The following is a 13,468-nucleotide window of genomic DNA, read 5'->3' on the forward strand; positions in this document are numbered from 1 at the left end:
CATGCTCTGCTATTAAATCAGAATACAAATAAGGTTGAAATAGGACAGGGAGGAATTCTCCAGCTCAAATCTAGTCTTGGAGTTGGACTTCGGTATCCTATAATCACATTCAGTATTCAATTGTCATCTTAACATATTTGACTACTCCACCTTTGCTACTTCTGTGGGAGAGATTCCTCAGTCACCCAGCTCCAAAGCAGAGTTAGAAATAGTCAGGTTATTTGGTTTGTAGATCACTGCCCTGTGTCCCCAAGCCCCCACTCAGACCACATAGGTTTCAGACAGAGGCTGTCCACATCTGAAGATAACCAGATTAGACAAATCCTGTCCTGCTACATCAGCTTACACAGAAGGATGGTAATTTTTGTATCTGAACTCATGGACTAATTGCTTCTGCAAAACAATGATTTCTAGGGAAAACTAGTGTTTAACCCTGGCCAGTTAACCCAGAGATTTTGCTCTAAACAGCTTCAGGCAAAAGGCTGACTCCACAGAAAGCTAGCAGACAGGGACTGCCATTCCTTTTGTGGGATGACAAAGCAACACCAGGGCAACAACACAGGTTGACAGAAGTGGCAGGTTCCTCATGCTACAGCACACCCTTTCTGGCCATCTCTTCCCTTTTCAGGTTACTGCATCTCTAAGTTACTGGCCCATGCTAAGTCCAAGTATGGTAAAACTAACTCAAATAGCCTTTGATTTTAGAGGTGATGCATCTTTTCTTAAGGGTAATACAAGGTTAGTTTCTGTTGCCTCTTGTGACACCAGCTTTAGAGCCTTGAAAAAATGTAGCTAACTAATCTTCCAGCAAAGCTCAGGACTTTCTAGTCTTGTATTCTGGGGGAAAACATGCACTATTAGTTCTTCAACTAGCAAGGCCTTAAGGACAAGAACTCATCTAACTGTAGCATGATTATTTTATTCAGCTATCTTTCTCAGAAAGAAACTTTATCTCCTGGAATACTGACTACTTGCATATAGTTAATGAACATACATAGTGTCTGGACACTACCACATGTCTTGATTAAAGAAGTTTATTCCAATTATTTTAACATGATTTACACCACTACTGAAGAGGCAGTAAAATGGCAAAGACTTGCACTTTGCTTTTGTGGTATTTAATATTCTTCACCTTCGTCTTCTCCATCCATTGAGTCTGTGCCCACTTCTTCATAATCTTTCTCAAGTGCAGCCAAATCTTCCCGAGCCTCTGAGAACTCCCCCTCCTCCATCCCTTCTCCAACATACCAGTGAACAAAGGCACGTTTGGCATACATCAGATCAAACTTGTGGTCTAGACGAGCCCATGCCTCAGCAATGGCTGTAGTGTTGCTCAGCATGCACACTGCCCGCTGGACTTTGGCTAGGTCACCACCAGGAACCACTGTTGGTGGCTGGTAATTGATGCCAACCTACATAAAAAGCAGAAGAGACCATGAGCTTCTTTGTAGCATCTGACAGTGACTATAATCAAAGAAGTCAGACAGTAGTTGAATAAAATGTTTCACTCCCAAGAAAACAGCTCTGTATAAGAACTTAAGTTTCCATTTCTCAAAATACAGATCAGGTACCTGCATGACATCTCAATAAGAAATTATACTTCATAAGCCCATAACAGTGAAAGAAGTCTGAAAAAAAATCATGCTATAACTGAGACTTGCCTTAAAACCAGTAGGGCACCAGTCCACAAACTGGATTGTGCGCTTGGTTTTGATAGCAGCAATAGCAGCATTGACATCCTTGGGGACAACATCCCCACGATACAGCATACAACAGGCCATGTACTTGCCATGGCGAGGGTCACACTTCACCATCTGATTGGATGGCTCAAAGCAGGCATTGGTTATCTCAGACACAGAGAGTTGCTCATGATAGGCTTTCTCTGCCGAAATGATTGGGGAATATGTTACCAATGGGAAGTGGATACGAGGGTAAGGCACCAAGTTAGTCTGAAATTCAGTAAGATCCACATTTAAGGCACCATCGAATCTGAGGGAAGCAGTAATGGAAGAGACTATCTGACCAATGAGGCGATTGAGATTGGTGTAGGTTGGGCGTTCGATGTCCAGATTCCTACGGCAAATGTCATAGATGGCCTCATTGTCAACCATAAAGGCACAGTCGGAATGCTCCAGAGTGGTGTGGGTAGTCAGGATGGAGTTGTATGGCTCAACAACAGCTGTTGAGACCTGTGGTGCAGGGTAGATGGCAAATTCCAATTTTGATTTTTTCCCATAGTCAACTGACAGGCGCTCCATTAGCAGAGAAGTAAAGCCTGAGCCAGTGCCTCCCCCAAAACTGTGGAAAATCAGGAAACCCTGCAAGCCAGTGCATTGATCAGACTGAAAGAGAAAATACATGGGTTAAATCAATTGTGTAGACATTAAGAATACCAAAACAAGCTCAAGACAGACAACTCTGAATTCTGACACATACCAACTGTTCAAGCTTCAGGAAAGTAATACTGAATTTGATTCATCCACTGATAATCAAGGCACTGCCCCATAAAAAACACTATTCTTGGCTATTTTAATGCCCCCACATATTGGAAGGTGACCTCTCCACTTCAAATTACTACCTCAAAACTTCCCCTATCTCCAATTCTCAGGCCAAGGACATTAACAATGACCAAGAAAAGCAATAACATTCAAAGAACTATAGACTGTTTATCCCTTACACTGATTTGATATTCTCTACCTACACAAAAATTGAGCAATCCCCTGTCCCATAACTATAAGTATAACCCTGTAAGAGTTGCAAGCATGTAACTCAGTTGGGGGAAGCAAGCTGTCAAAATGTATTACACTGCCATTCCGGTTTAATCTTCTCAGATGAAGAAACTAGACTGCCTTGTCCTCAGAAAGAAGTGCCACATGATGTTTAACTTGATTCCCAGGAGCGACAGGGACTTCCAACAGCTTGTAAAAAGAAATTACAACCATGTTTTTCAGGTCAAAGTACAGCCTGCTGTAAACTTATCTTAGCTTTAATTAAGAGACAGTGGCAACCAAGTGTGGAGAATACCTGTTTTGATCTGCAAAACATGTACTTTTCAGTAAGACTCATTCAGCATTCCATATTAAAGCACCAGAGGTATACCCTAGATTTTTTTTGTGCAATGACAATACCTTACTTTTGTGACACAGATTCAGTAAAGTACATGCTTAGCAGCCCTAAAAAGGGAACTCTAACCTTCTAAGCTGACATCTTCATAAATTTGCCACATGATCAAAGTACTGGGGAGCCTGAAACATCCCAACTTACTGAGATTTACTCCTTTTCTACTGTTATTACCATAAAATTAATTCAGAAATTATAACAGGAAATGCAAACAAAGTCTAAACCACAGAAGCAAACACTCCTATTTAAGCTTCCTTGCAAGAGTCCCAGCCAGAGACCAATCCTTTTCCAGCAGGAACCATATAAATCAATTCTCAGTCCTGGCTTTCTGAAACTGAACATGAAACTATAAGTTTTGGGCACCTAATCAGCATTTTAGTCCACTTGAAAGTCATATCTGACAGGAATAATCCAACCATTCTCAGCTGGCTAAGAATAAAAACAGATGCAAACTAAGTCCACAGAGTCTCCTACCATGGAATAAATTAAAACACAATCTATAGGGCTATGTATTTTTGATAACCTAATTTCCAAATCCTGTAAAACAGGATAAAGAAGGATGTTTAAGAGCCTTCAGTGAAGAAAAGTCTTACCAGTTTCCTGATACGCTCTAGAACTAGATCAATTATCTCTTTCCCAACTGTGTAGTGACCTCGAGCATAGTTATTTGCAGCATCTTCTTTACCAGATATCAGTTGTTCAGGATGAAAGAGTTGCTTGTATGTCCCATTCCTAACTTCATCTGGGGAGACAAGATGAATATTATTTATAAGTTAGTTTTCTATGTAGAACAGGTTTTTCAAGCTTCTGAGGGTGTCCAGAGTAAGGGACCTAAACCCTTAAAGATTAAAAGCAGCTGGATTTTGACCTATCAGTAGGTGACAATACTTAGTCTAAATGTTGACTACCCAAGAAAAATTAAGTTTAAGAAACTGTCCCATTTTACATATAAGTTTAAATTTTTGACCTGCCAGAGAAATTTAAAACTGGACTGTAGCAGCAGAATCCTTCTTCCACAGTTTAAGACAACTTAAGGCCCACTTTGCAGATCAGCATCTGAAATACTGCTTTTCTCCCTTATTTTCCAAGCCCTCCAGGATGTTGCCTTTTTGCTTCTGCACCTATGGGCAGTCAGAGCCTACAGTGCTTGCTTATCCCTTTCTTTCCCTTAATTGTACTTTCTGCCAAGGGTAGAGAAGAATGTTCAAAAGGAACAGGAGATGCTCCTGTAGAGATATTCAGTTATTCAAATTCTGAGCTGTAAGCTCCACAGCACAAATGGCTGTGTTATAAAGAAACCATGCAAATGAACAACACACAGCATTCCCCACCAGTTACAGATTTGGAGAATGATTTAGTTATTATCTCCACTAGTTATCAGAAATATGCATTTACATCTGGCAGGCTAAAGTTCTGTTATCACAAAGGTACAAAAGACACCCAGCATAGCTTTATCTCTGGTTTAGCTCAAGTCATTCTTGAGTTGTATGCTAATGCAGTATTGCATCCTTTAATTAAAATCAGGTGGAAAGCAAAGAGCTTTATTAACTACAGATAAAGTTGCCTGTTTGCATATATTCTTTTTAATCTGAAATGAGACAGAATTCAAGATTTTAATTTGAACCAATTTAGACTGACTGCAGCTACCACTGCAGTTTGCAATCCAATAGTCTATGAAGTATTTCCAAGCTGCACCAAAATAAAAACAATTTGGAGAAGTATACCATTCAAAATACATGTATTTCTAAGACTTTCTGCATTACCACTCCAAGTTATAAAGGACAGATATGGGTAAAAGGGAAAAAAATAGAACCTAAAGAAAAAGGTAGCTGGTAGGGGTAAGTCAAGATGGTCCTGGGGAAAAGAGTTAAGAGGATCAGTCATTGGACTATGAAAGTGTGCTGGAATAAAGAATACAGAAGTTAGGGGACAGCTAAACTAAGCCTTCCCCAGACATGCCACCCTTCATATTAAATCTATCTGGGGTAGATTTTTCAAAACACTTGTGTTGAATTCCCAGACATGTTACCACTCTATTTCTTGGTGGAAAGTTTGATACTTGGTATTTTACCACCACATCCACAGAGTGGTGTACATGTACAGCAGTCCTGCTGCTTTTACCAAGAGCAGCACTGATCTGGAAGCTCCAGAAATCCCTGGTGTACATGTATGGCAGCTACAGAGATGCTGTATGCACAGTAGATTTTTTCCACAAACACAGTGCAGAGGGACATGCTGCATGAATGGTAAGAATCATGCTAGTCCTGCCCAGGAAACTGGATCAATAATTTTCAAATAAGCAGGGCAGGAATAAAGAAAAACTAGCCCCCAGAAAGGCACATGATGTAACCTTTAATAAAAAGTCCTAACTTTAGTATCACCAAGTATTTCATAAGACAGCCTTTTGCCCACTATCTCCCCATACTACACTTGCATCATTAACAAGTGCTAGAACACTACCTTTTACTATTTGTCACAAGACTCATCAGCTACTCACCCCCAGATGCAAGAGCTTTCCCACCTGCTCTCCCTCACCTCATTTCTCAGCCTTTTCTGGTTGCTTAGAGCCACCACCTGGCCAGCAGCAGAGGAAGCAAGAGCAACAGCCATGGGGCTCAAGAAAACAAAGCCAGACCTGCAGCAGCTCCTGGGAACACTAGCATATGGCCAAGGGTGCTTTGGCTCATTTCAAAGTTATCAGTCCAGCACTCCCACCCTTGACTAGCCAACAGCCTTCTGCTCTCCTGCAGAAGTTCATTCTACTGTATTTAGCCACAGAAAGTGGTTTGGGGTGTTACAATGAAAATAAGTTACAAAAGACCCCCTGGTTTGGGTACATAGGGATAGCCTAAGCCTATTCACTCACCTCCCCTTCCCAACTCTGTATTCCAGAAAGATAAACACAGCAACTGCACAAGCACAGGCAACACAGACTTCCTCCTATGAAAGCCCCAAATCACTACTTGAGGCAAGACAGCCACAAAACTGGCTCCAGCATTACTTCAGCCACACACATTGCTGAGAGCAAAAACAAGATTCATGACACAAGGAACAAGGGTCTTGTGAAACTGGGGAGGTCACATTGGGCTGGCAGTGTAGTTGGTGCCACAATGTGGGATCAGTCAGTGGCTGATGCATGGGATCACATCTAAACAGTAAGAGCCAGTGTTGCCAGAGCTTGGGATACAGCCGATTTGCAGGATAAGAGGGGACCGTTATTCAAAGATAAGGCAGCAGAAAGTTAAAGTGCATGTTTGGAAGTCCCTGAATTTAGGCTAGCAATTGAGACTCATTTCTGCAAGCACTATTCAAGCTACAGAGAATAGAAGATTGTTCTGGGACAGCACAGGAATCATTGCAATGTACAAAAAGAAATCTGCTTAATGATACATATCACTTCTTTTAAAAATGTTCCTATGGACTGCTGTACACATTATGCCATACTGTTTCAAGAGGTCATCACTAGTTCCTTGCATAGCAAAAGCATGCAACATTGAGAAGACCCATTTAATTCCACAGACTGGCAGAAGATAATATTTAAATTCTTTAGAGCTCCAGAGTGCACATTTGCCAGTCTCAATGAACATAAAGCCAAATATTTTCCATCAGGACCCACCAGGAAGATGGAGGCAAACTTTACATAGTAAAAATTTAAAACCCCAAAGCATTTTGCAGGACTAGAAAAATGGATCCCTTAGTCAATAAAATGTGTAAGTTAAATCAAATCCTACAGCACGTTCTACTGTCCATTGCACAGGACACCGTATTTACCTATTACTGCTGGTTCAAGGTCCACAAACACAGCACGAGGGACATGTTTTCCTGCACCGGTCTCACTGAAGAACGTGTTAAAGGAATCATCACCTCCACCAACGGTTTTATCACTTGGCATGGTACCATTGGGCTGGATGCCATGCTCCAGGCAGTAGAGCTCCCAGCATGCATTGCCAATCTGCACACCAGCTTGACCAACATGGACTGAGATGCACTCACGCTGTGTGGAGAAAAAAAGTTGGATCACTCAGCAGAAACAGCAGTTTCCTTGTTTAGAAAACATTGAGCACACAGCTTGAACTCCCATACTGCAAAGCTATTAAAACATTGGCCTTATTGTCTTGGTGTTAGGGGCATTTGGCACAAAATACAACAGAACACAAAAGCCTCTTTCAGTCATCATCCACCTCCACCTAGAAAGACCCTTTTAGACATTGTCATTTTTACAAACTCCTTCCTTCTTGTTGTTCCCATCCTCAGACAGGAAAAGTCTGATCAACTCTTCCAAATCCTTCAGCCAACTCCTCTCCATAACAAACACTGAATATTTAGAACAACTGATGACTACACCTGTCACTGGCCTAAGTGACCAGAAAAGCATCACCCCAGAACTCCAGCCCCAGGAGCCACACAAGCACAGCCACCAGAGGGAGCAAAACCTCCTGCAAGATCCAGGGCCATTTTGTTTAATATACATAAAATCAGAAAAAATATTCTCCTGATCACTTTAGGGAACTTTGCCATTCTGTAAGAAAGTCTTTGCTTAACAAAACCCTTAGTATCACTTCATAAATATGGAACATTAGGCCTTGCCTTACATCACACTGCTGTATACAAAGTACTAAGCTCTTTAATACTAGACAAAGCTACCTCATTTAAGCTATGTAAAAATAGTTCATGTCAGCAAAAGGATCTATTCATATCAATTTATGGATTCCCAAGTTGCCTTTGATGTCCAGAGCATAAGCCCAGCTTCCTTAATATTTCAGCATAGGGTTTTGAATATTAAAAGCCAAACCACAATGGAACTATCTCCAAACTCCTGGTCAATCTGTGGCATTTTATATTTAACTTCTAGTTTTGAGTGAGAGTTAAACACATTCTAGAAGAGCCTGCATATAGGACAGTTTTGAATAAGTCACATTTAACTATGTTCAGACCCTATGATTGGATGATACAACTAATTTGACCCCTGAAACTCCAGCATAAGCAGGACCTGGAACTGCCCAGTCCACATCAATAGTCAATACAGTAAAGCAGGAGCACAGACCTTTCAATTTCCTTGGGAACCTCAAGAAATTAAAATCTATATTTGCAAAAAAACCCCCTATCATCTGTTCTCAACCACAGCACTCAACCACTGTTTTCCAGCTCCCCATCCATCTCAGCTGTGTATTCAGATATACAGCTTCCAGAAGAGCAATCCACATCCTCTGCAACCAGCCTTACACAAAGCTGCTGCCACACTACCCCTCTCCAAGGCCATGACTGCATTGCTCTCCAGGCCAAAGCACTGGGATTGGCAAAGTACTGCAGTGGTAGAGGACAGCCAACCTACACACTGTAAAAAGTATGACAGGAAAAGCAGCTTCAGCATGCAGCCCAACAAGGCTGCATTGTCACAAAGAAGCCAGGCCACAGCAATGAATTAAGCCATATCATCCTCTCAGGAAGGCAGGGCAGCCTGCAATTCTTTCCTACAGCGAGAGGAGAAAGAATAGAGATATACCACCACTTCAGTCTGGATCCTCACCTGTATTGAGGTCCTACCATTGACTCAAGCTTTGTTAGTGAAGATCCTAGGCAGCTAGGGAAGGGCATTGAAAGGAAGCATGTAGGGACTAGCATGCCCAAGCAAGGTGGATGCATTAAAGACAGACTATGAGTTTTCCAGCAAATGAACGAGCACCACTACTTCACAACAACAATCATTCATGTTGCAAAGAGAAAATTTAAGTCTCTGAAAGTACAACTTGGGCAACACAGCACATGTTAAAAGCATGGCATGTTTATTTCAACAAAGTTCAGCACTTGGCACAGAGTAACTCCCTGCATCAGTACAAAGAAGCAAGTAACTGAGGAACAGCCCTGCTGAAAAGATCCTGGGGGTTACCACAGAAACCATCCTGAATGTTCAACATGGCATTCTCATCCTCAGTAAGGCAAACAATGTGCCAGGCTACAAAAGGAGACACATGGATGGCCAGCACACCAAGCAGCCTTCTCTCTGCTCTGCAGGAGGCTTCAGGTCAGATGTTAGGAGGATGGTGGGAGATTCAGGTTGGGTGTTAGGAAAAGCTTCCCCAGCACTGGTGCAGCCCTGGAACAGGTCACCAGAAAGGTGGGAAGGGATCTCCATCCTTGAAAGTCTGCAAAACTTGGCAAGACAAAGTCAGTCACAAAAACCTGGCCTGGTGCTGCTGCTACCCCTGCTTTGAGATGTCTCCTTCACAGCTGCTTTCCTGCAACTCTACCAAGTACTTATAAGTAGTATGCAGCTGTTTAATGAAACACAAATCTTTGTTAGACACTAAAAGACTCCACCTATTTTGCTCTGCATAGCCTTTTCAAGCAGCAGAAGTCTTACAGTCCCAAGAATACTAAAGAACAGAACAAAATCAGCCTTGAAAGTATAATCTCCAAATTGTAAAGACAGGCAAGAGACAACTGTCACACTCATTACAGTTCTGGGCCTTTACACATCACTGGTGGAAGTTTCATAGTTAAGGTTTAAATATACACTACAGACAGTACTGTTAAGTGCTGTATTCAAACTACAAGTCAGGACACAGAATCCTTAAGTACGTAACACTAAATGCTCTCCCCCACTTACACTATTTTTGAGCATAGAACCAGTTTCAGTGAAAAAACCCAGAGAATTTTCCCAGCCCAGCCTGAACCTCTCCAGCCTCTATTACCTCTGTCTCCTTTTGCTATATGATGTGCTCCAGCTTAAGAGCACTGGCTTGTCTTCTCTAACTGCCCTTTCAGTAGCTTTAGTCTGCTACTAAGTAGCCCCTTGCTGTATTCTCTGCCAGGCTGAAGAAGCCCAGCTCACTCCAACTGTACTGCTGTAACATGCTTCAGGCCCCTTGTATTCTCCAGCACAGTATTTTGGGTACAGCTTCACCTGTGTGAAGTTGATGGAAAGCCAAGTTTCATGGTAATGGCTGTACCAGCTCAGACAAAGTTCAACAAAATACCATAATGAGGAACGTGGTTTCCTTAGGATGAAACTCAAGGGAAACTGCATCCTTTGCTGAAGTGAAGGACTGCATTCACACTCTTGATTTGGCTTAATTTAAATGTGACCGTAACCAGCTCCCCATGGAAGGATAAGAACAAGATAAGGACATCAACACATACCTACAATATTCTCCTAACCACTTTCAGTTCACCAAATATTTCCTATGTATTCACAACCCTACAGAAACAGCCTACTATATTTTTTTTAAATCCATGTAACCTTCTGACATCCACAATCTCTTTTCAAAAAGAGACCTACAGGGCAAACACCCACACAGAGAAGGACCTCATGCTTGTCCCAGAGACTCCAACTGACAGCTCCCACTTGTTGTACTGCACAGCTCAACAGCTGATCTGTCCTCTTCAAGATGTCCCAGCCCTTTATCACACCCTTCAGGTATCCCTTCAAGGCCGACTCCTAATTTACAAGGTCATGCCACCTCAGCTTTATTACCCAGTCAGTCTCACAAAGTCCTTCAGGAAATCTCCACCATCAGCCCCCTTCCCTGACCTCTCCAAACCACCTCAGACCACAGACCAGCACCTGATCCCAGCAGGGGCAAGGACCAGCTGCACCCCCAGCAACACCCAGTGCGATGGCCCCTCCGGGTCCCACACCCCCCAAGAAGTTTCCCTCCCCCCCCTTTTTATATTCAAAAGGTACCCGCGAGAGGACCCCATTCACCGCGGCGTGCGGGCTGGGCGCCCCATTCACCGCGGCGTGCGGGCTGGGCGCCCCATTCACCGCGGCGTGCGGGCTGGGCGCCCCATTCACCGCGGCGTGCGGGCTGGGCGCCCCATTCACCGCGGCGTGCGGGCTGGGCGCCCCATTCACCGCGGCGTGCGGGCTGGGCGCCCCATTCACCGCGGCGTGCGGGCTGGGCGCCCCATTCACCGCGGCGTGCGGGCTGGGCGCCCCATTCACCGCGGCGTGCGGGCTGGGCGCCCCATTCACCGCGGCGTGCGGGCTGGGCGCCCCATTCACCGCGGCGTGCGGGCTGGGCGCCCCATTCACCGCGGCGTGCGGGCTGGGCGCCCCATTCACCGCGGCGTGCGGGCTGGGCGCCCCATTCACCGCGGCGTGCGGGCTGGGCGCCCCATTCACCGCGGCGTGCGGGCTGGGCGCCCCATTCACCGCGGCGTGCGGGCTGGGCGCCCCATTCACCGCGGCGTGCGGGCTGGGCGCCCCATTCACCGCGGCGTGCGGGCTGGGCGCCCCATTCACCGCGGCGTGCGGGCTGGGCGCCCCATTCACCGCGGCGTGCGGGCTGGGCGCCCCATTCACCGCGGCGTGCGGGCTGGGCGCCCCATTCACCGCGGCGTGCGGGCTGGGCGCCCCATTCACCGCGGCGTGCGGGCTGGGCGCCCCATTCACCGCGGCGTGCGGGCTGGGCGCCCCATTCACCGCGGCGTGCGGGCTGGGCGCCCCATTCACCGCGGCGTGCGGGCTGGGCGCCCCATTACCACGTCCCACTCCAGGGGCTCAGGGAGACGCCGGCCCCGGGGGCTGACTGCGCCCAGCGCGGAGAGGCCGCCCGAGGCCGGGCCGCGCTTGCAGCGGAGGGCCCGAGCCGGAGCCACCTCCGAGGGAGACGCCACCTCGAAGCCGGCCGGGGGCTGAGGGTCCCGCCGCGGGCCGCCATGTTCTCGGAGGAGCCGCCACCATTTTAGGACGAGGCAGCGCGGCGGGACACGGGCACCGCGAAGGCCCGCCGGGGCGGCGCGGCTCGGGGCCCGCCGGCGACGCGACCCGTCCCTCCTGCCCCGCCGCTGGCTCAGCGGGCCGGGGCGGACCCGCGCCTCCCGCCGAGCACGGGCGGGGCCGCCCCGCCCCTCCGCACCGCCTCATCGTGCCGAGCGGCGCCGAGAGCCCCCCCGCGGACACCCCGCTCACCATGGCTTGGGCCGGGGGTGGGCAGCGCTGGGAGCAGCAGACGCGCAACGTGTCTGAGCAGCACCTCGAAAGCGGCCGCCCTTCCTGGCCCCACTTTATATAGTGAGGGGGCGGGGCGGTTGGCTCCCCGCGCCTTGTTCATTGGCTATGCCGCTCTCGGAGGCGTAACCTCCCCGCGGCGCTATTGGGTGCCTCGCGTCGAGATTGTCCGCTCTCCCAATCGGAGCGGGGCGGCGGCCGCGTGGCATGCGCCCTGCTGTGCTCCATTGGATCGCAGATATGAATTTGACCTTTCCGCGCTAACTATTGGTTGATTCGTAACCAGGGGCGGGAAGAGGGTGGGGCTCAGTCTTCCCGCCAACGGAGGCCGGCACCTCCTCCTCAGACTCGGCCGCTCGTCGGCTCCGCTGCGGGTGTCGCCGGTCCCTCGGGCGGGCGGCGCGGGCCTGGCCCGGGACGGGGGATCGCTGTCCCCGGGGCCAGCGGCTGGCGCGGAGCAGAGGGGAGAGCAACTAGAGCAGCTTTGCCCACCCGAACGGCGCGGTCCTGCTGTTGGCTGCGGGCGGGCCCGGTGGTCAGCGCTCGCCCTGGCAGGGACAGGCCTGAGGCGGGTGCAGGGTTGAGAGCTCGGCCCAGGGGAGCTCGAAGCCGGGTGGTAGCTGCCCCAAGAACCAGGCTGCGCCGAGGGGCTCCCGGGCCCAGCTGTGCGCACTGAGTCCATTTAAAGCCGGCAGTGAAACGGCCAGGCCGTGTGAGGCCACGGGGCTGACACTTGGATCACAGGGTGGACGTTGCAAAGACCCTGGGGCCTGCAGGCAGGCTCTGTGGGAGTGCTCGGCTCCTGAGGGTGGAAGGTGAGACGTGGGCAAATCTCTGTATCTTCTCTTGGAGAAGGGAGGAGAGAGCCCCATTGTGCAGTCACCAGGCCAAGCAGTGCTTGCACCAACTGTTACTGGAATAGTTACACAATGGAAAGGACTTAAAGCCAAAGGACCAGATCTGGAAAGCCATGTAGATCCTACTGAAATCAGTACCTTTGGTGTTTAACTGCCCCCAGTTTAAGACAGGTGTTTGGATGGGAAGTGTAAAACTCCTGTGGTGTGTCCTAAGGGTTATATTAACAGAAATATTAATGAGATTGCCAAACCTACTTCCTGGGTGGAAAGCAGCTGCTGTAGTGTACACATCTGCAGTCTGATATTGGGGCACCATCCTTCCAAGGGCAGCACAGGCATCAGTTTCAGGAAATTGCTTCTTCCCCCTGCTGAGGTAAGCTTTTTCAGCAGGATAAGTATGTGAAACAATTTTAAAAAATAACAAAGTAGAACGTGTTTTCCTCTTCCTGTGGGGATCTCCAGTCCTGTCAGCAGCCTAAACAAAAGCGATACTTTTAAAGGGAGTGTGATGGAGTCCTGCCAGGCTGGGTCTGCAGTC

At 47.5% G+C, this 13,468-nt stretch overlaps 1 protein-coding gene across 1 annotated transcript; it reads right to left on the reverse strand.

The window, feature by feature from the left end:
- Nucleotides 1-1,016: 1,016 nt before the first annotated feature.
- LOC126052193 (tubulin alpha-8 chain) lies at nucleotides 1,017-12,125 on the reverse strand. The gene is made up of 5 exons (XM_049832524.1): nucleotides 12,035-12,125; nucleotides 6,892-7,114; nucleotides 3,714-3,862; nucleotides 1,662-2,342; nucleotides 1,017-1,412 (listed from the first exon to the last, which is right to left on the reverse strand). The coding sequence occupies exons 1-5, from the start codon at nucleotides 12,035-12,037 to the stop codon at nucleotides 1,119-1,121; spliced, it is 1,350 nt and encodes a 449-aa protein (XP_049688481.1). The 5' UTR covers nucleotides 12,038-12,125; the 3' UTR covers nucleotides 1,017-1,118.
- Between the last annotated feature and the right edge of the window lie 1,343 nt (nucleotides 12,126-13,468).

Source organism: Accipiter gentilis, chromosome 29 (genome assembly GCF_929443795.1).
Source record: "Accipiter gentilis chromosome 29, bAccGen1.1, whole genome shotgun sequence".
Lineage (NCBI taxonomy): Eukaryota > Metazoa > Chordata > Aves > Accipitriformes > Accipitridae > Astur > Astur gentilis.